Below are 20,337 nucleotides of genomic sequence, written 5' to 3'. Positions count from 1 at the left end.
CTCTTTTATTTTCTTTTTAACTATTTAATAGATAAAGAAGAATTTATTATAAGAAAACATTTCTGAATTATTTAATATACCATATTAAAAATAATGATGATTTTATTATATTCTTAAATATTTAAATGTAATTGAATGATTTAAAAATTTATTAAAAAGTTTTAATTATTCTAATTGAATTTATTTAAAAAGTTAATAAGACGTAAAAATCCAGAAGACAAATACTAATAAGAGAATATCAAAACATAAAAGAGCCATATTACCAATTACTCTAATAGACTTTCTCTTTGATTTTCTTGAAAATAAGAAGGAAAGAATAAAGAGTGGTGACATGAAAATTCCTAATATAGCAAAAGTAATAGTTAAACGTGCATATTTCTTTTCCCTTAGATTTTCTGATTGGTCAAAGTCATTAACAACATTAGGCTCTTCATATTGTGTTGGTACAACAAATTGGTTTTGGTTATAAGATGGTTGTTGAATATATGGAACTGGCATAGTAGTCTCTTGGTTCATTTGAGTTGGTTGTGTTAAATAAGGAGGTAATGATTGAACATTCATAGCACTAGGAGGTATTTGGTTATTTATTTGAACTTCATTTTGTGGTTGTTCTGACATATATTGTGAAATGTATTGGTTTTGAGGAACATAAGTTTGAGCAAAATAAGTTTGTTGAGACTGTTCAATAGGAACAGTTCCAGACTCTTGAGAAATGAGATTTTGACTAAAATTTTGTGCTGTTGGTGGGTTATAATTTGGTGCTTTTGAATTAGAATAATATTCAGCTCTTTGACTTGTAACTAATGAATTATCATCTTGAAGTGTTGTCATTTGTAAGTGATTAGAGAATCTTTTTAGTTTTGTTTTTAAGATTTTCTATTTTCTTGACGTTTCCATTCTTCAACAAAAACTATTTATTGCAGTACAATACAATAAAACAAAAAAATATGTTATTTCGTTTCTAAATTTCTCAGTACCTAACTTTTAGTACTGCAAAAAAAGATTTATGAATAGAAACAAAAAAAAAGGAATAAATTTTATATTATAATAAATTAAATATCCCAAAGAAACATTCTCACATAAAATCAATTAAATATCAATACAAACACAGCACAAAAATGATAAAAATGTCTAATTGGTATAAATCGGATGGAAATATTGATTGTGACGTTGAGTGTTAACTGGTTCATTAAAAGGAGAAGAAGGGTTGATGGGAGAATTAAATTCAGAATTAGAAAAGTTAATAATAGAATACTCAAGAGTGCTTTCAACAGGGGTAAAAGCAGATAATGAATTTCTTCTTTTCTTCCCATTTTCAAGAGTGCTTAATGGTTTCTTGTCTGACAAATTAGAATTTACCAATGGAAGATCTTGAGAAGAAGATGGATTTTGTTGTTGCATTTTTTGGAGTTTTAGGAAGTATTTTTGAGCATGACTTCGTATTTGTACAACGGTTTTAGTTTTGACATGTTGTTCTATTCTTTTCCAGTCACGATGATACAAAGATAACCCCTCTAAGAAAAGGGCATGTTCTTCGTCTGTCCAAACTTCTCTTTTTTTCGTGATTGTATATTGTTTTCTTTGTTTTCTTTGAGGAGAAATTGAACTTGATCTTTCGTGAGGATGTGTTGGTGATAAATGATGTAACCCACTGCCTTCACTACTACTCTCTCCTGAAATGTATGCACCAAAACTAGACATCCTTTTTCTTTTTCTCAATTTTTTTAAGTTCTTCTTTTTTATCTTTTTATAATTCATACTTCTTCTAAGATAAAAATGAGGTGGCAAACAAATCTTATACTTGAAGTAGATTAAAACCATTTTTTAACAATAAAAAAAAATCCTATTTTAAGTTAAATTAAAAGAAAAGACATTTTTTAAATTATATAATAATTAAAAAAAAAAATAAATTAACCCATTTTAACTTCTTTTCATGTTTTAACTCATTTCATTTTCTTAATTATCTTTTTTATAAGGGTTTGTTTATAGTCTTATTAAACGTTGGTAACTAAATCTATTATTATAGAATTATTTTATACTCTTTCTTTTATATTAAGTTAAAACCCCCTTTTAATAAAACTTATTTGCTAATGGAATTTCGGCAAATGGATTATATCATTAATATTATAATATAGTATCATCATTTTAGTAAATTTATAATAAAATTAGTTTTTTTTATTTATAACTAACACTTGTTTTGTGTTTTAAATAATAGATATTTTATTTATCTTATTGTTATTTATCTTACTAAGAGAAGTATATAACTTCATTAACTTTATTAATATACCAATTACAAAGCAACAAATAAACTAAAATTGAATGAAACTTGTTGAATGAAACTATTTTTGTACAATATCAATATCTCCCACGTGTTTCATTTTATTAAAAATTTAAAAAAAAAAATTGAGTTATCATTTTTTGTGGGGTATAAAAATGTTTTAATTTTGTTCGATAAAAAAACAATTGTTTATAAATCAATCAAACAATAATCTACAAACTAAATATTAAATGAATTAATAATAATATAAATAATTTTAAATAATAAATCAAATTTATTAATTTTAATAAAAGTAATTATTAAATTATTTTTTTTGTTATTTATGACATTTAATAAAACAAAATAACAAAATAAAAAAATAAAAAAACAAAAAAAAATAAATTAAATGAAAGAATAATAATGATAAAAATAATCAAAGTGTTAAAGTAACATTTTATTTTTTAGCCCATTTTGAATTAATATCATTTGGAGTATAAAATGAAAAAATAGGATCATATGAATGAACAATACTTCCAGTTATTTCTGATGTTAAATCTTTTTTTTCTTTAACAATAAATTCATTAGGAATATCTATACCTAAATCAAATTCATCAACAATTTCACATTTATTAAAACTTTTATTTTCTTTATTTATTTCTTTACTTTCAATAGTATTTTCCTCTTCTTTAGGATCTTCATAACTAATAAGTCTTTCATTTTGAATAATAGTATCATCTTCTGTTTTTTGTTTAATACCATCAATACTTACATTTGGGAATATTAATGAATTCAATAAATCTACTCCAATAACACTTTCTTCATTTTTTCCAAAAGTACCTTTAATATACTTCATAACACTTCCTCCAATAGTAAAAATATCTTCTTTTCGTATTTTAATTCCATTACCAATAACTTGGGAAAATTTCTTTAATTTTACTGTATATTTTGTTGATCTTGTTCCTCGTTGTTCTATAGTAAATCCTAATTGCTCTACAAATTCTATAGTTCGATTACATGCAATTGTTACTTTATTTCTTTCATAATGTCGTTGTATTTGGTCTGAAGGTTGTTCTTTTTTTTCTCTATTACGTGCAAAATTTGCTTCTTCCTCAACTTTTTGTTGAAAAGGAATAACCTCTTCAGTTTTACAATTTTTTAATGAAACTATAGGATAGTTTTGAATTGTCTTTTTAGCACTTTTATCTAGACGTTTAACTCGTACTTCAAATCCACTTTTAACAAGTAAATAGATCATAACCCCTTGTTGATATGCCTCAGTAGATTTAGATAACTGTTTCTGTTCTACAAGAGTCAATGGTTTATTGTTTTTAAACATTGAGTTATTTTTATTTTTTTATTCTTTATTTTTTTATTTTCTTTAAATAAATGAAATGTCAAAAACATATCAATTTTCCCTTTCTTCTTTAAGCTTCACTGGTAGCTTTATTGCTAGTAAAACCTGTGATATTGACAACAAGAGTTAACCATGATAACATAGTAAAGAATAACACAATTGGGAAAACAGCTAATGGCCTTCTAGTTAATTTAATAGCACTTTGAAGGAATCCAAATGATGCTAAAACAATATTAAGTATTTCAATAGAAAGATATTATAACAAAAGGAAAACAAACCCATACATGACCAGATATCACAAAGAATCATAACTGGAACTCCAACATAAATAGAAAGTGGTGACCAACAAATTGTTGCAATAGTTGTAGTAATAGCACCAACAAAAATTGGGAAAACACAATACCCAACAATACAGATACTTTGTGGAATAGTTAAATGACCACCAAGGAATTTAGTGTTTAACGAAATAACTATTGATCCTAACCAGAAACAAATAAAAACAATGGAAAAGATATAAGAACTGTATTGGTCATCTTTACCATTATTGCCTTTACGAATCATAATATTAATGGAAAGTAATAAAGAAAGAATATAACATACGAGCATTGGTCCCCATAAATCCCAGTCTTTTATAACTTTTTCTGTTTTAGTACAGAAAACAACAACATGGAATAATTTTGTACCTACTTGCTTAATTTCTCTCCACTACATTTTATTACTTTTCTATCTCTTTCTTTTAATTTCAAAAACGATATAATACAATCTCCAACACGAACAAACTAAAGTAGTAAGAACTGGTTCGTCAAGAGTAGTCTCAACTGGCTCATCACTTTTTACTGATGTAGAATCTCCTGACTGTACAGATGGTTGACTTGGATATTCCTGAAATTCAGACATCTTTCTCACTTGTTTGATTTTTGAGATTTTTTTTTTCTTTTTCTTTTTATATTTCACATATTTTTTTTTGTTAAGTATTTTTTTGTTGTTTATGACGGTTTTATTTCAGAATAACAATATCAAGTTTTAATCACAATCTTCTGTTAAACACCTTATAATATTGTTGATGTGGAGACATTTAAAGAGATATTTTTTTGTTCTATGAACAGACATGAATATGACGATTATTGGATGAAGTAAAACACTTTAAGATGATAATTTTTAATAAGACTTTGTTTTATTTGTTTCTTTCATACCTCTTTCTTCACACAGTAATTTCAAGAGATTGTTCTTATACAAATATTATTTCAGAAGCTAAAATTTTAAAAAATGAATTTAAAAAGACTTTTATTGATTTATTTACAATGGCTTCCACAAAACCAAGTTACTCACTAATTAAAGGAACAGAAAAACAATACACAATTACAACAACAATAAGTTCTGACCATTTAATCAATGTTTCAATAACTCAATATTCTGACACACAAACAATGCTCATTTGCTTAAGTGATTGTGGGTGTTTCAGTCAATGGGTTGTTTGTACACAAACGTCAACTGAACTTAGATTTGGAAAAAGCAATTCTCAAAACCCATTCCCTACTGCTTTGTCTCGTCAATTGTTTTCATTATTAGGAGGTGTTGAAACATTAATTGTTGCTATCGGTATTCGCAATCCTTCTCCAGAAAAATTAAAATTAATAGCCTCATCCATTCAACGTGTCTTGTCATCTGCTTTGCATGATATATCTCAACAACTTCCCCATCTCAACTAAATAACATTTTTTTTAATTGTGTTATTCATAAAAAATAATAATGAACTAAAAAGAATTATAATAAAACCATTATTTAAGAAACCCATTAATGAACTAAAAAGATTGCAACCCTAAAAGTCAGAAGATGGTTGTGGTTCCAAAGACTAGGAAAACTTATTGCCCAAGATGTGATAAACATACTCCACATAAGGTTTCTCAATATAAGAAAGGAAAGGATTCACTTCACGTCCAAGGTAAAAGAAGATATGATCGTAAACAACAAGGTTTCGGAGGTCAAACCAAGCCAGTTTTCAAGAAGAAGGCTAAAACTACTAAGAAAGTTGTCTTAAAGATCGAATGTACTAAATGCAAGTATAAGCTTCAAAAATGCTTAAAGAGATGCAAGCACTTCGAACTTGGAAATGAAAAGAAAGACAAATAAATGATTCGATTTTTTTGTGTTTTTTCTCTTATCTTATTTTGTATTTTATGTATCTTATTTTAATGAAAAGAAAGTATGTTATTTATAGTAATAAAAAGTATATTAAGTTATTTTCTTAAATAAGTATTATCATGAAAAGATTGCTTTTTGTTAAAGAGAAAGATTTAACTAATTTTAGTTATTTTTGTTTTTGTTATAAAGTCGTGAGAAATATTTTTCGTTTCAAAAAATTTCTTTTATACATTCTCAAGATATAGGATGAATGAAAAAGAAACAAAGAAAGTATAAAGCAAAAGTTGTATTAATCCTTTAGGAAAATACAAAGTTCTATTAATCGGTTACGACAACGTAAATAGCATGAATCACACCTGGGATCCAACAAATTAAAGTCAAGATGATATTCAAACAGAGACTGAATCCACAATCTGCTTTAATTAATACAGCTAAAGGTGGGAAAATAAAAGCAAGAATTATTAATAATACGCATGAAACACAACCCATTTTTAAGAGTCTATTGATTTTGTAGTTTGACAATTCAATCTTAGATGCTTAAAAATTAAGTAACAAGCTATGGAAAAAAGAATTGACTCATTTTGTTATTTATAACTAAAATAATAGAATAAATAATATAGAAAAATAACAATACTAAATAGTAAATGATAAAATAACAGAATTGTTTTCTGTTCTTTTATGATGAGGAGAGACACTAGTTATGACATTTCATATTAATTGAAAGAAACCATTGAGTCTAATTACTTTCTTTACTATTAATTGTCAAGAAATGGATGAGTATTACTGACAATATAAGTGATTATATATTGGTATTCTTCCAAAAGATGGTAAATCCTATAATTTATATTATAGAGTTGATATAACAATTGAAGATTATGTTATATATCATATTAATAAAAGTAAAAGAATCTCAGAAAAGTTTCTGCTTTCTTCTATGCAATTGAAGAATTTAAATAACACGAAAGAAGAGTAAAAAAAGACATAAATTAATAAACAAGAATTTTTTATTGAGTTAAATGTATATTAAATATGGATAATAATAATTAATTGTAAAAGAGGATAAATAAAAATAAATCAACTATGACTTACTTAATGATTTAGTATTTCATCTTATTGAGAAGTGAACAATTCAATTTACTCATCATATTTTATTTCTTTTGTTTTAATGTCTTTTCAAACAAAATTTAATGAATTATTCGTAATTTAAGTTATTTTATTTTTATTTTAATGAATATTAAAACTCCTCATTCATTATATTGTCGTTTTAAGAAGAATATATCAATAACTTTATGACAATGTTTTCTCTCCTTCAATATCAACAATCAAATAACAAACTATTTTTTCATAAAAACACTCTATATATTCAATTCAACCCATTCATTATCAAATATACTTACATGTTGATAAATAATACACCATTATAATAAATAATAATACTATTATAATAATAACTAATTAGTATTGAATAGGAATTTACACACAAAATGAAACTAAATAACCAAACAACAATTGGAATATTTAAAATACAAATTTATATTACTATTTGTTTGATGTTTCTGACATTATATTTTCAAATAATAATTTATTTTGAAAGAAACAAAGAAAAAAAGCATATTTAACGAAGAGTCATTAGAATATTTCTGTACAAAGATTGATAAAATATATTTATAAATTTTTAATAAAAAATTATAAATATATTATTCCTATTTTAAATAAGAATATTTAATAATAGAATAAAATAGTAAATACATTATCAATACAGATTCACTATGAGAAATAAAAATATAGATGGAATTTGTAACAATGAAATAACTTGTTTTATACCTGAATTCTTTAAAATTAAAAGAAAGAATTTTAATCTAAGAATCTATTTTAAATGAAAATACACAAATAGAAAAGGAATATATTAATTAGAAAAAAAAATAACTAAACTATGATGATATTAATCATTTTATTAATACAATATGTTTTATCTGGTTTTTGTAAAGGAAAGAAAAATGGATTTTATTGCACTGACCACATAAAGTTCATTTGGTGTTATGGAACTGATAGTGGTTCAGCATTATCCTGTGCTAGTGGAACAGATTGTAAATGTGGGTATAGTAGTTTTAATCCATGTGGATATAGTTTTCAGACAATGACAGATTGTACTGGAACACCAGGAAATGGAGATGAAACACCAAATCATTCTTCAGAAGAACAACCAACAAATGATGATTATTGTTAATTTCATTTACTCTTAGAAAATAAGTAGAAATGAAAAAAAAAATAAAGAGACAAGATAAAAAACAGTTTTAAATTATTATTTTGTTTTTTGTGAGAAATAAAAGAAAAATAGATGGAAAAAAAACGAAAGAAAGAGAAAGAAATGGAAGAAGAAAAGTGGAGTTTTGGAAGGAAGGATTTGAGAAAGATAGAAGAAACTGATAATTGAATTGAATGAAATTTGCGCAGAAATTCAATGAAGGGATGACGGTCGAATGGGAAGACCAATATGTTGATTATAATCTATTATGTAGGAAGCTTAATTCAATACAAACACTAAAAAACCAATTAGGGGATATGCAACATGAAGTTGAAGATATTGTTATTGAAATGAGTGATGAATCTAATAGTGCCAAAGAAGATAATTCAACAGAACCACAAAGTCCAGGTGGACAATTTTGTGAAGAAGGAGGAGAAGGAGATTATACAATGTTAACAACTAAAATTGCTACAGAAGAACAAAATTTTTGGAAAGAATTTGATTTTAATATAGAAAAGATTGATGTTTTTTATTGTGATAGATTAAAAGAGTCATGTAGATTTATTAATGATTTTTATGATCGTTTAATGGCATTTGGACTTGTTGACCCAAAACAACATAAAAAAGAAAAGTTCCAACCAATTTATAAACAATTGGTAGCTCATGAAAAAAAAGGAATTAAAAAGGTATTAAAATATAATAATGGGGATTCAGAAAATTCTAGAGAAAATAAAAGAAACCAAAGAAAAAGTTTAAAAATTGCTGCTAGTATGTTCCAAGAAACAGAGGAAGTTGGAGGTTCATTAGATGTAATTGATTTAGCAGCATCAACATTAAAACATGCAAGGTCTCGAAGAGGAACAATTTCAAGAGAAGGATCATTTAATAGTTCAGACTCAAAAAAGAAAGGAAGTTCTACTATTAGTAGTGAAGAAGATAGCACAGACTCTACTGTAAAAACAAATGAAGGAAGTGAAGAAGGAGGTAATAGTGATAATAATGAAGGTATTTGTGAAGAAGATCTTTTAGACTTAGAAAAAGAACATAGTGAAATATCAAGAAGAAAAAGAAATAAATTAAGAACAGCAGCAGAAGAATATTATAGAGGATTATTATTAATGCAAAATTTTTGTTCATTAAATAATGAGGCAATTATTAAAATATTAAAAAAAAGTGATAAAATAACTGGATATGATAGAATGGAAACAATTAAAGATGAAATTCTTGAAAGTACTAAATTTTATAAAATGGTTGAACTTAAAATTCTTATAGAAGAAACTGAGAAATTATTCCAAGATGCTTTTCATGAGACAAACAGACTAAACCAATTTAAAATTAATTCACAAGATATTAATCCAATGAGGTATTGGAGAATTGGAGTATTATTTGGTGGTACAATTTATGTTATAATATTACTTATTATAAAAATAATTAGTTATTATAGAAGTATTAAACAATCAGATGACCAATTATTAAATACATTATCAATTAAAAAACTTACAGAAAAAGAAATTATTTCAATAATTAATATGACAAGAGCATTTTTATTATTTTCTTTATTACAAATTTATTGGGGAATTGATATGTATATTTATCGTAGAGTAAGAATTAATTATCCATTTATTTTTGATATGCAAAAAAGAAAATATAATTATATTCATGCAATAGAATCAGGTATTACACAAATATTATTAACAACTACATGTTTATATTGTATGATGGTTTGTTTATCACCACCTTATGGATTTGAATTTTTAAATAATATCCCTTATTGGATTTTTCCATTAATTAATGTGTTAATATTAACTATTGTATTTATTATAAAACAAATTAGACATTCTTGGGTTATTAAAGTTATCTTTAGAATTATCAGTGCTCCTTGGAAAAAAGTTTATTTTAAAGATTTTTGGATGGCTGATCAAATGACTTCTATTTCACCATTTTTTAGTGATTATATTTTTTGTATAACTTTCTTTATTGTAGGATGGATTACTAATAACGATTCTAATTCTGAATTTGGAGGTGTAAAAATGTTGGATTATACTAAATTTATTAATCCAATTTTTTCATGTATTCCTCCAATGTTCCGTTTTCTTCAATGTTTTCGTTCAGCAAGAGATTCTGGAAATATGTATCAATTAGCTAATGCTGGTAAATATTTTGTTTCCATTTGTAATGGAATTGGTGGAGGAATACGTTCTTTATATAAAACAGTAACAGTGCCAATTTATATTTTTATTAATTTATGTAATTCAATTTATTCAGGCACTTGGGATATTTTAATGGATTGGGGATTGATGAGAAAAAAATATAACTTCCTTAGAAAGAAAACTTTGTATTATAAATGGATTTATCCTATTGCAATTGCCATTGATATTACTCTTCGTTTTGGTTGGACTATTAATATCATTTTATTATATTTTAATTGGTTTGATGAAAATAAAATTGTTAAAGAATGTATTGTTGTTGTCATTAGTATTATTGAAGTAACTAGAAGAGGAATTTGGAACGTTTTTAGAGTTGAATTCGAAATGACTAATAACATGGATAAGTTTAGAGCTACAAAAGAAATTCCATTACCAGTGCCTGATTAAATGCAGTACAATAAAATGTATTATTTCAAATATAACCGTTTCAATTATTATATTGCTATAATTAAAATATCTATTTTATCAAAATATTTTTTATTTTTCTTTATAATATCCAGTAATACTCTTTTTATGTTTATTTATTCTTTTACATTTCTCCAGCCAGTAATGAGAATACCGTCAAGAATGATGAAGATGAACGAAACTACTCCTATGAAAAAGACAGTAGTGGAAATCGAAGAGAAAAACAAAGCAATGATTGTCAAAAAACAGAATGAAAATACAAGAAGAAATACAACAAACCAAAGAAATAGAATTTTAATTGAAGTGTTGTATTGTTTTGCAATTAATTGGTTAAATAAGAAATTATATAAGAAATTAAGATGGGAACAAATAGAAAGTATAATAAAAGCAATAAATATCAATGTCAATAATGAAAATGAATATATTAAATATATTAAAATATCACATAAAATAAAAGAAAATATTAAACAATACATTAAAATGAAAGTAAATGATATAATAGAAGGAAGAGTAGAGAGTAATTCAATAATAAAAAACATCATATTAAAGAATAACTCTACAGAAATTGATGAAGAATATCTTAAAACTCTCATCAATAAAGTAAAAGAAATGAAAATAGAAAAATGTACAAACATTAATTACTACTTTCAAAGAAAAGAAACTGACCGATTAATAATGGAAATTAATAATAGATGGATATGGTCAGGAAGCAGAATGCATTATCTGCAAGATGATATGAAGAGGATTTCAATGGTTATGCACCTCTATCTCCAAAATAAAATAATAAGAGATAAAAATGATGAAATAAAAGAAATCCTAAAGAAAATAAATAGACTAGAAGATTTGGTCAAGGGAAGAAAATTGTAGAGAATAAAGTGCATCATGAAATTAAAAGAACATGATGAAGAAGGAATAAAAGTCAAATCACTAGAAAGAATAAAATACCTAAAATATATGATGACAATGAATAAAGAATTAAATTTAATAAGGAAGAAATAATCAGAATCAATACAAATAAAATCATGTTTGATTCTAACAAGAAAATTAGAATAAGGAAGAAAATAGAGAAATTATAAATGACAAAATAATTCCAGTAGTAATTTCAATAAATGGATTAGTAAACAGAGAAAGTAATAGATTAATTAAAGAAATAAAAATAAGATTAACATCATTAAAGAAATCAAAAACCTTGTAATAAATAACGTGATGGATGTCATGAAACATTGGTTCAATGACAATAAGACAAGCTCCATTAGATAATAGACCAATAATCAGCGATTGATTTCTTCTCCAATGAGTCAGGAACAATAGAAACAAGTTCTATTAACACTTAAATAATTGATTATTATTTTTTTGTTTTCATTAAATGTATTTCAATACATTTATCATTTATTGAATTGATTAAAACTATGTTGTTTTATTTCTTATTTATTCACTATGCATGTGTTTAGTTTTATCAATCATTCTTTTCATGTTTCTATTATTTCATGTTTCATTCATATCTTCTTGTTTAATGTATTATTTATCATTTTATTATCATGTATTCGAATTATCATATTATTCATACATTCTCTCTTTATACTAATTTTATTTCTATTACTTATCTTTGTACTATTATGTTTCAAATTATCAATTTTTGAGTTTGACACATGTGAATCTCTTCATTACTTTTATTTTGTTATTTGCTTCATTGTTTAATATTTATTGTTCATTTATTTCTAATATATGAAGCTAACAAATTTAAAATAAAACCTATCCATACAATATCCTGTAGTTTTGTGCATTATTGTACCTCTTCATATACTATTATATTTTTTCATTTTCTATATTTCTTACACATTTATTTATTTTCTTTTATTATTATATACTATTGTATCTAAATTATTTAATTTACTTTTATTCTTTATGTTTTTATTCTTTCTTTTTTCTTCTTATTTCATTATGTCTTCATCCCTTTCTTATTGTGTTATTCTTCTATCATCTCTTCTATCATTTTTCTGTTTTCTCTTATATTCTTTTTTGTTTTTCTCTTCTTTATTTGTTCAATTGTTTTATCATTGTGATTGAACATTTATTTCTATTTCGTTTCATTAATACTATTTGAATATTGTATGATTTGTCTCTTTCAGGTATTTCTTTTTATTCTATGACTCTTATTCTTTTATTTCTATTATTCTCATATATTAATTACTCGTTTCTATTTTAAACCTTATTTCATACTTTGTTCTTTTCTTCATTTATTCAACTTTCTTCATTTATTTCCTGCTATTGACTCATAATTATGTTTTATTTTGTTATACTGGTTTGAGATGATCATATGCTATTCATGTTGTTCTAATTCATTGTCTTTCTTGTTGTCGATATTATATTATTCTAGTTTATCTCTTCTATTTTTCTGTGTTTCTTTTTATTCTTCTTATTTTATATTCTTTATTTCTTTTTCAACTTCTTTATTTTTATTTCTTTTTGTTTATGTTGGGGTACGAAAATTAGCAAAGAAAAAATGCAGCTAAATAATTTATAAAAAAGAAAAAAGATGCAAAATATTTTGCATCATTAGAATTTTCCACTTTATTATATTTTGCTCCTAAAAAAAATAAAAATAAAAAAATAAAAAAAAATACAGAATATGTAAATATTTATGTTTATATTTTATAATCATTTATATTTTGTATGAAATATTAATGAAATAGATTATTTGATTATTCATATTTATTTTTATTCTTTTTATTCTTTTGATTATTATGTTATTTATCTATCGTATTTTTATATATTTATTTCTCTGTTTATATTATGTATCATTGTATTATTCTTATTATCTATATATTATTATATCATTGTATTCTTCTTATTTTATGTTTTTTATGTTTATATTATTTAGATTTTCTTATTGTTATTCTTTTATATTTAGATGTATTTGTTTATTCATTTTTATCATTTTTATATTATTATCATTTATATTTACTCTCATTTTATATTTATTCTCTTTTGTTTTATATTAATATTAATTTTATATTTTATAATTTGATTTTATTATTATATCATTGATTATCATTTCTATATTTATTTATCATTTATTCTTATTATTCTTTTGTTTTTCTATATTCAATCTATGTTATATATTCATATCATTTTCATTTATATTTTATCACTTATTATATATTATAATAACATAACACATATGATTGAATATATAATAAACATCATGATGAAGTTATACATATAAATAATAAACATAAAAAAGAGTAAAATATTTTTCAATAATAAAATAATATTAATCATTTTACATCATTAAATTAGACACTTTTATTGAATATTTCTAATTTTTACATTAAAAACACACTTTTTATTTCATTCTTTTATTACCTCTTTGTGATTTATTATTTTTATATTCTTCTTCTACTTTCTTTTTATTCTTTTATATCTTTCTCTTCTTTTTATATTATTTGTTTTTCGTTGTTTTTCTATTTCTTTCTTCTATTATTTATCAATTTTATATTCATTTATTCTTTTTATTTCTTTTTTATTAATTCTTGAGTATTGTATATTTCATTATTATTTCATTTGTGTATTATCAAAATATATGTTTTATTGATTTTATGTTGAACAAAATATTGAATAAATCAATATTTTCAATGTTAAATATTCGTTATTTATTCTGAAATGTTGTGTATATTTATTATATTAAATGAATATGATGAATGAATATCAATATTATTGTTTATTTGATTTTAAAAAATAATAAATGAATATGAAATAATGAAATAAAATAATGAAGACAATGAAATGACAATGAAATAGAATAATCTAATATTGAACAAATCAAATAAAGAATATATTGAATATATCATTATTGTTACTTTATTATTTGTTATTTCAATTATTAAATATTAATAAATTATTATTCATGAATATTTAATTAATTGATATTTTACAATTTCATTTTCATTTTATTTAATAAATGAAATATAAATAATAAATGAATAAATGAATGATTGAATAGATGAAATAATAAAAAGAAAGATAAATAATAAAGAAATATGATGTATTTAATATATAATATAAATTATTATCAAATATAATAATATCAAATGATGATTTATTTTTATTTCAAAATATTTTGCATCAATAAAAATGTTGCTAAATATTTTGCATCATTAAATTTTGCGCTTTTTTTATTGCGCTTTTTTTATTTGTTTCAATAAAATTTGCATCCTTTTTTTTTCTTTCTTTTCTTCTTTTATCATCTCTTTTGTTTTATTACACTTTATCTTCTTTCTTTTTATATTCTCTCCTTTCTACTTTTATTCTTTCTTCATCTTCATCTTCTTCTACTTCTTACTTTCTTTTTATTCTTTTATATCATTCATTCTCTTCTTTTTCAATTATTTGCTTTTTTCGTTGCCGTTTATGTTGTTTTATTTGTCTGTATTTTATTTTTCTTTATTTCTACTGTTTTATCTATTTATACTTATTTTCTTTTGTTTATGACATAATGTCATCACACCTTGTTTCTTAGTTTATTATTTTGTTCATATAGTCAAGTGGTGAATCTCTTTCATATTTTATTTCTTTGTTTATTTCTTCTGTTATTTGTTTATATATAAATAGATTTCGTGTTAATATTCAAATTATGAGTTATCATTGTTTGTTTCTTTGCTGTTTACTTCAATTTCATCAACGATTGTTGTTTCGTTTCTGTTGCTTCATACTCATCAGTTCTAACTATCTCACTCTTGTTTCTTGTTCTATTTATTTTTACTCAGTTCTGTTAATTATGTCTGTTGTTTTATATGTTTATTTCTGTGTTTCTTCTTGTATATTTGTTTTTTGTTCATATTAATTTGTTTTTTTTTTCATATCATTCCTGTTATTTCTATTTTCTTTATTTCTATTTATTTTATCAATTATTTAACTGTTATTATATTATTAATACATTATATGTTTTGTCTTTTTAAATGTAATATATTTGACTCTTTTGTATATTTCATTCAATTTTTCACTCTTTCATCAATCATGTCATTTGTTTATTATGATATTGGTGTTAATATTATCTTTCTTTTCTTATTGCTATTTATTTCAATGTATTCTTTCTTCTTATTTTCTTTTTTTGTTTCTTTATCTCTGTATCACATTTTCTCTTCTTTTCCAATTCTTTATTCATTCATATTAATCTTTTCTTGTAATGCTTCTTTTATTAACTTCATCAAATATATTCTTTTCTTTTTATCTTATTTCTTGTTCTTACTTTGTTTATTGATTATTTTATCATCATTTTATTTTTCTTTTCTGCTTTTCAACATTCTTTCTCTCTTTCTTTACATTCTTCTTTTGTTATTATGACAATATCATTTTGCATTCTTCATTATTCTTAAACACCATTGGGATGTTGTTATTTATTCAACTTATCCTTCGTCATGTATTGTCATTCTTCTTTTTCGATATTATTCATTTATAGTTTCTTCTATTTATTATATTTCTTTTGTGGTGTTTAGTATTAAACACTTCTTCAAACATTGAACTTGAATAAATGATATTGTAATGAGTATATTCTTAAAATGACATTGGTTTGGATTATTATTTAAATTATTATTCATTCAATATCAATATCAATGTTATTGTTTATGTTTTATTATATTCAATATTTATTCATTTATTATTTGATTGTCGAAAATGAATTGAGTATTATTTCAATCATCCATTCTATTTATTATTGATTTGAAATTTACAATTATACAACATTATGATGAATTGAATAATGAAATGATTGAGTCATTATGAAAGAAAATGAATGTAAATGATAATAATATAAAAAAGAAGAGATGTATTTAAAGAGAAGAGTTGAAACAAAACATCGAATGATTATTTTCATATTGACTATTGTAATTACAAATGCAACAGAAAGTATTGTAAATAAAGAAGACAGAAACACAGAAGCAATACACTATTTATCCTTTGTTCATTCTTTCTTTTGGATTTTTATTCATCTTTTCCTTTCTTTTTTATCTTCTTTGTTTAACTAATTTTGTATTGTATTTGAATGGTTTAAACAAAATATCTTATTCTTTATCATCTAAATTAACTAGATTCATTGTTTTAGTTATATACCTTTAAATTAAAAATTAAAAATTATAGTTTATCAATTGAAAATTGATACAAAACAAAGATTTTGAATTTATAAATAACCATTGAATGTTTCTTTAAATTTGAAATTAAAAAGAGGTTAATAATGTATGACGCTTAGTGCTAAAAATCTACCAAAAATTAATAAAAACGAAAAAAAATGAATGAAAAAAAAAAGAATCAATATTATTTATTGTTATATTATTTAAAAGATGTTTACAAATAATGATGAATTTAAGAGTCAAAAATGATATTATGTTTATAAATATTAGTTCCTGCTTGTCTTGGATATGAAGGTTACAATACTAAGATGAAACATAACCAAAATCTTTAATAAAATATCAATGATAATATTTTTTTCTAAGAATAAATGATTATAGCCAAATTTCTTAATTTATAAGATGTTTGTTAAATATCATAATCTATTACTGATAAATCTAGAAAAAGAATAACACGAAGAACAACAATCATTTATAAATTAGTGTGATAATGAGTGAATGAAACCAAATGAATATTAAAAACAAATAAATAAAAGCAATATTAATAATAAGAAGCTATTTCTTATTAATGAAAAAAACATTAAAAATACAAAAAATGAAGATAATACTATACAGAATATTATACAGTGAATTATTTCAACTAATAGTAACAAAAAAGGTGGTTCAATACACTAATAATTAAATCTAAATAGACTTAAAAAAACGAGTTGTCGAAGATATGTCTAAGAAAAAAAATATAACTATTAATAACTTTTAACTTCAAATCAAATAAATAAGTTTGTTCTTTCATTTAGAAGTCAAGTATAAGAAGTAGGAAATTTTCTTTAAAACATCATATTAGTGTTTGTTAGTTTAATAAAAAAATTTTTACTTGTAAAAGAAAAATAAACAACTATAATGAATAACCTTATTATTTGGTTTCAATCATTTTTTATTTGAGACTGTTTGGGACTCAAATCAAATTACTCATTAATAAGGCACTATACTAAAACCCATATATTTAACAAATGTTATATTTTAAATAAGAGAGTCACCTTTTTGAGGTTTATAAGAAAGAATAAACAAGTTTTATGAAGATTTTTGTTATCAGGAAGAAAGGAGAGAAAGAGTTTGTTATTTAGACAAACAGGAAAAAAAAATCAAAAATGAAGAAAATCTAGTAAAGACAATGAAAAGGCGAATAAAATATCAAGATAAACCATGTTCTAGAAGAGAAAAACAAGGTTCACTTGTAAATAATAAAAAACTATAAAAATACAAAACGTTTATTTTTGAGATCAAATAACGAGAAGAGAACGCTGATTTTTTTCAGACTAATTAAAAGGAAAAAAACCATATTTTTTGATTAGTAAACTATTTAAGAAGAAATACATATAAGCTAAAAATAGAAGGAGTTTTAAATTTAAATGAACTGTATAATGACAAAGAGTAAAACAATATGGCTGACGAGAACGAAGAATATGAAGAAGAATATGAATACGAAGATGAAGAGTACGAAGACGAAGTAGAGGAAGGAGATGAAGAAGAAGAATATGAAATTGTTGAAGACGATCAACTTGAAGCGGACTCAGCAGCCAGACAAGAAGAAATGAAGAGACAAATGGAGGAAGAAATGAGAGCTCTTGAAGCACAATTTGAAGCAGAGATTGAGGCTATGAAAGGAGATGATGAAAAGTTAAAAGAAAAGATTGCTAAGAGAAAGCAAGAAGTTGCTGCAGCAAGAGCACAAAAAGAAGAAGAAGAAAGACTTGAATTTGAAAGAATTGCTGCAGAAGAAAGAGAACAAGCAGAAAGAATTAAGAGAGCTATTGCTGAAAGAAAGGCTCAATTAGCTCAAAGATTAGAACTTGATGAACAAAAGAGACAAGAAGAATTTGAAAGAATTGCTGCAGAAGAAAGAGAACAAGCAGAAAGAATTAAGAGAGCTGTTGCTGAAAGAAAGAGACAACTCCAAGAAAGAATGGAAGAAGAAGAAAAACAACGTGAAGAAGAGTTCAAACGACAAGAGGCTGAAGAAAGAGAACATGCTGAGAGAATGAAAAGAGCTATTGCCGAGAGAAGAGAACAACTTAGAATTAAACAAGAACAAAGAGCCCAAGAAGAACAAGCACTTTATGAAAAAGAACAAAAAGAACTCCAAGAACGTAAGAAGGCAATGAGAGAAGCAAGAGAAAAACAAAAGAAATTAAGAGAAGAAAAAGAAAGAAAGAGACAAGAAGAAGAAAGAGCTGCTTTTGAAGCTGAACAAGAAGCTGAAAAAAGAAGAAAAGAATCAATCAACAATTCTATTGCTGCAGCTAAAGCACAAAGACAAAAAGAAGAAGAAGAGGAGCGTGCATTCATGGAGAAAGCACTTCGTTTAAATCCAAATGCCGATCCAGAGAAATTACAACAAATGAGAAAACAATATTTAGAAAAGAAAAGACAAATGGAAAAAGCTCTTAAGCAAGGAGCAGCAGCTGGTGGTGTTAAAAAGGTTAAGAAAGTTAAAAAGGTCAAAAAAGTTAAAAAAGCAACTAATGAAGATAGTACTCAATCAAATGTTAAAAAAGTTAAGAAAGTTAAAAAGGTCAAAAAAGTTAAAAAAGTAAAAAAGGCAGTTGAACAACCAAAACCTGAAGAAACTCCTAAAGAAGAAATTAAAGAAGAAACAAAACCAGTTGAAACAACTTCAACAGAAAAGATAGTTGAGGAAGCTGCTCCAAAACAACAAGCTACTGAATCTCGTGAAGAAAGAGAAAGAAAATTAAAGGAACAACAAGAAGCTCTTCAAAAGAAGAAAGAAGAAAGAGAAAGATTGAGAGCAGAGAGAGCTGCTGAATTAGAAAGAAAGAAAAAGGAACTTGAAGAGCTTAAGGCTAAAAGAGCTGCTGCCGCAAATAAGTAATTGTTTGGGAGTGTCTTTATTTAAATTCGAATCAATTCTTTTTTTATTATATTTTTATGGTTTTTTTAAATGAAAATCTAATCTAAATTCAATCAATTATTAATATCTCCAGATTTTAATAGTATGATCATACGAGGCTGTTGCCACAGAACTACCATCAAGTGACCAATCAATAGAAAAAACTTCATCTAAATGACCTGGTAAATTTGTCATTAATTTACGACATCCTGGAACAACATTCCATAATTTGACTGTACTATCTTTGCTTGCACTTACAAGCATTCTACTGTCTGGAGACCATGCACATCCATAAATTGTTTGAACATGTCCTCTATATGTATGTAAACAAGACCCAGTAAATCCATCCCAAATTCTCATATTTTTATCACATCCAGTACTTGCTATAATTCTACTATCAGGGGAGAATTTACATGACATAACTTGACTTGAATGTCCAACAAGTCTGTGGACTGGTTTTTGTGATTGTAATGGCATCCACATATATAAAGTTCCATCATCACTTGCAGAAACTAAACGTTCACCACCACCACATCCCATTATTTTATCTAATCTTTTTTTTGCTCCATCAATTCCTTTGTCTTTTTCTAATGGATCATAACCACCTTGTCTAAGTACATATTCAGTAGATGTACTAATACCATTAATCCAATGAGAATGACCTTTTAATACATGAATTGGATTTGCTTGTCTCATATCA

The 20,337-nt window shown here is 24.2% G+C and overlaps 11 protein-coding genes across 11 annotated transcripts, besides 2 other annotated features; 5 read left to right on the top strand and 6 right to left on the bottom strand.

Annotated features, from left to right (window-relative positions):
• Window positions 1-192: 192 nt before the first annotated feature.
• Window positions 193-831, bottom strand: EHI_092170 (uncharacterized protein; the record flags this gene model as incomplete). The annotated part of the gene is made up of 1 exon (XM_649477.1): window positions 193-831. The coding sequence occupies one exon, from the start codon at window positions 829-831 to the stop codon at window positions 193-195; it is 639 nt and encodes a 212-aa protein (XP_654569.1).
• A 300-nt stretch (window positions 832-1,131) lies between these two features.
• Window positions 1,132-1,701, bottom strand: EHI_092160 (Myb family DNA-binding protein, SHAQKYF family; the record flags this gene model as incomplete). The annotated part of the gene is made up of 1 exon (XM_649476.1): window positions 1,132-1,701. The coding sequence occupies one exon, from the start codon at window positions 1,699-1,701 to the stop codon at window positions 1,132-1,134; it is 570 nt and encodes a 189-aa protein (XP_654568.1).
• Window positions 1,702-2,711: 1,010 nt separating this feature from the next.
• EHI_092150 (uncharacterized protein) lies at window positions 2,712-3,593 on the bottom strand (the record flags this gene model as incomplete). Its single annotated transcript, XM_649475.1, has 1 exon — window positions 2,712-3,593. The coding sequence occupies one exon, from the start codon at window positions 3,591-3,593 to the stop codon at window positions 2,712-2,714; it is 882 nt and encodes a 293-aa protein (XP_654567.1).
• A 57-nt stretch (window positions 3,594-3,650) lies between these two features.
• On the bottom strand, window positions 3,651-4,508 carry EHI_092140 (vesicular transport protein Yip1, putative; the record flags this gene model as incomplete). The annotated part of the gene is made up of 3 exons (XM_649474.2): window positions 3,651-3,833; window positions 3,890-4,316; window positions 4,392-4,508. The coding sequence occupies 3 exons, from the start codon at window positions 4,506-4,508 to the stop codon at window positions 3,682-3,684; spliced, it is 696 nt and encodes a 231-aa protein (XP_654566.2). The 3' UTR covers window positions 3,651-3,681.
• A 404-nt stretch (window positions 4,509-4,912) lies between these two features.
• Window positions 4,913-5,320, top strand: EHI_092130 (uncharacterized protein; the record flags this gene model as incomplete). The annotated part of the gene is made up of 1 exon (XM_649473.1): window positions 4,913-5,320. One exon carries the CDS (start codon window positions 4,913-4,915, stop codon window positions 5,318-5,320), a length of 408 nt encoding a protein of 135 aa, XP_654565.1.
• Window positions 5,321-5,444: 124 nt separating this feature from the next.
• EHI_092120 (60S ribosomal protein L44, putative) lies at window positions 5,445-5,741 on the top strand (the record flags this gene model as incomplete). The annotated part of the gene is made up of 1 exon (XM_644858.2): window positions 5,445-5,741. The coding sequence occupies one exon, from the start codon at window positions 5,445-5,447 to the stop codon at window positions 5,739-5,741; it is 297 nt and encodes a 98-aa protein (XP_649950.1).
• A 330-nt stretch (window positions 5,742-6,071) lies between these two features.
• Window positions 6,072-6,242, bottom strand: EHI_092110 (uncharacterized protein; the record flags this gene model as incomplete). Its single annotated transcript, XM_649471.1, has 1 exon — window positions 6,072-6,242. One exon carries the CDS (start codon window positions 6,240-6,242, stop codon window positions 6,072-6,074), a length of 171 nt encoding a protein of 56 aa, XP_654563.1.
• Window positions 6,243-7,686: 1,444 nt separating this feature from the next.
• On the top strand, window positions 7,687-7,980 carry EHI_092100 (chitinase, putative; the record flags this gene model as incomplete). The annotated part of the gene is made up of 1 exon (XM_649470.1): window positions 7,687-7,980. One exon carries the CDS (start codon window positions 7,687-7,689, stop codon window positions 7,978-7,980), a length of 294 nt encoding a protein of 97 aa, XP_654562.1.
• A 212-nt stretch (window positions 7,981-8,192) lies between these two features.
• EHI_092090 (uncharacterized protein) lies at window positions 8,193-10,592 on the top strand (the record flags this gene model as incomplete). The annotated part of the gene is made up of 1 exon (XM_649469.1): window positions 8,193-10,592. The coding sequence occupies one exon, from the start codon at window positions 8,193-8,195 to the stop codon at window positions 10,590-10,592; it is 2,400 nt and encodes a 799-aa protein (XP_654561.1).
• Window positions 10,593-10,745: 153 nt separating this feature from the next.
• Window positions 10,746-11,698: a repeat region.
• Window positions 11,668-11,958: a repeat region.
• Window positions 11,959-18,170: 6,212 nt separating this feature from the next.
• Window positions 18,171-19,619, top strand: EHI_092080 (uncharacterized protein; the record flags this gene model as incomplete). Its single annotated transcript, XM_649484.1, has 1 exon — window positions 18,171-19,619. One exon carries the CDS (start codon window positions 18,171-18,173, stop codon window positions 19,617-19,619), a length of 1,449 nt encoding a protein of 482 aa, XP_654576.1.
• Window positions 19,620-19,718: 99 nt separating this feature from the next.
• EHI_092070 (WD domain containing protein) lies at window positions 19,719-20,333 on the bottom strand (the record flags this gene model as incomplete). The annotated part of the gene is made up of 1 exon (XM_001913412.1): window positions 19,719-20,333. One exon carries the CDS (start codon window positions 20,331-20,333, stop codon window positions 19,719-19,721), a length of 615 nt encoding a protein of 204 aa, XP_001913447.1.
• Window positions 20,334-20,337: the final 4 nt, after the last annotated feature.

Source organism: Entamoeba histolytica, genomic scaffold, assembly GCF_000208925.1.
Source record: "Entamoeba histolytica HM-1:IMSS scf_1104750517707 genomic scaffold, whole genome shotgun sequence".
Lineage (NCBI taxonomy): Eukaryota > Evosea > Mastigamoebida > Endamoebidae > Entamoeba > Entamoeba histolytica.
This window is presented reverse-complemented; position numbering and strand designations above follow the sequence as displayed.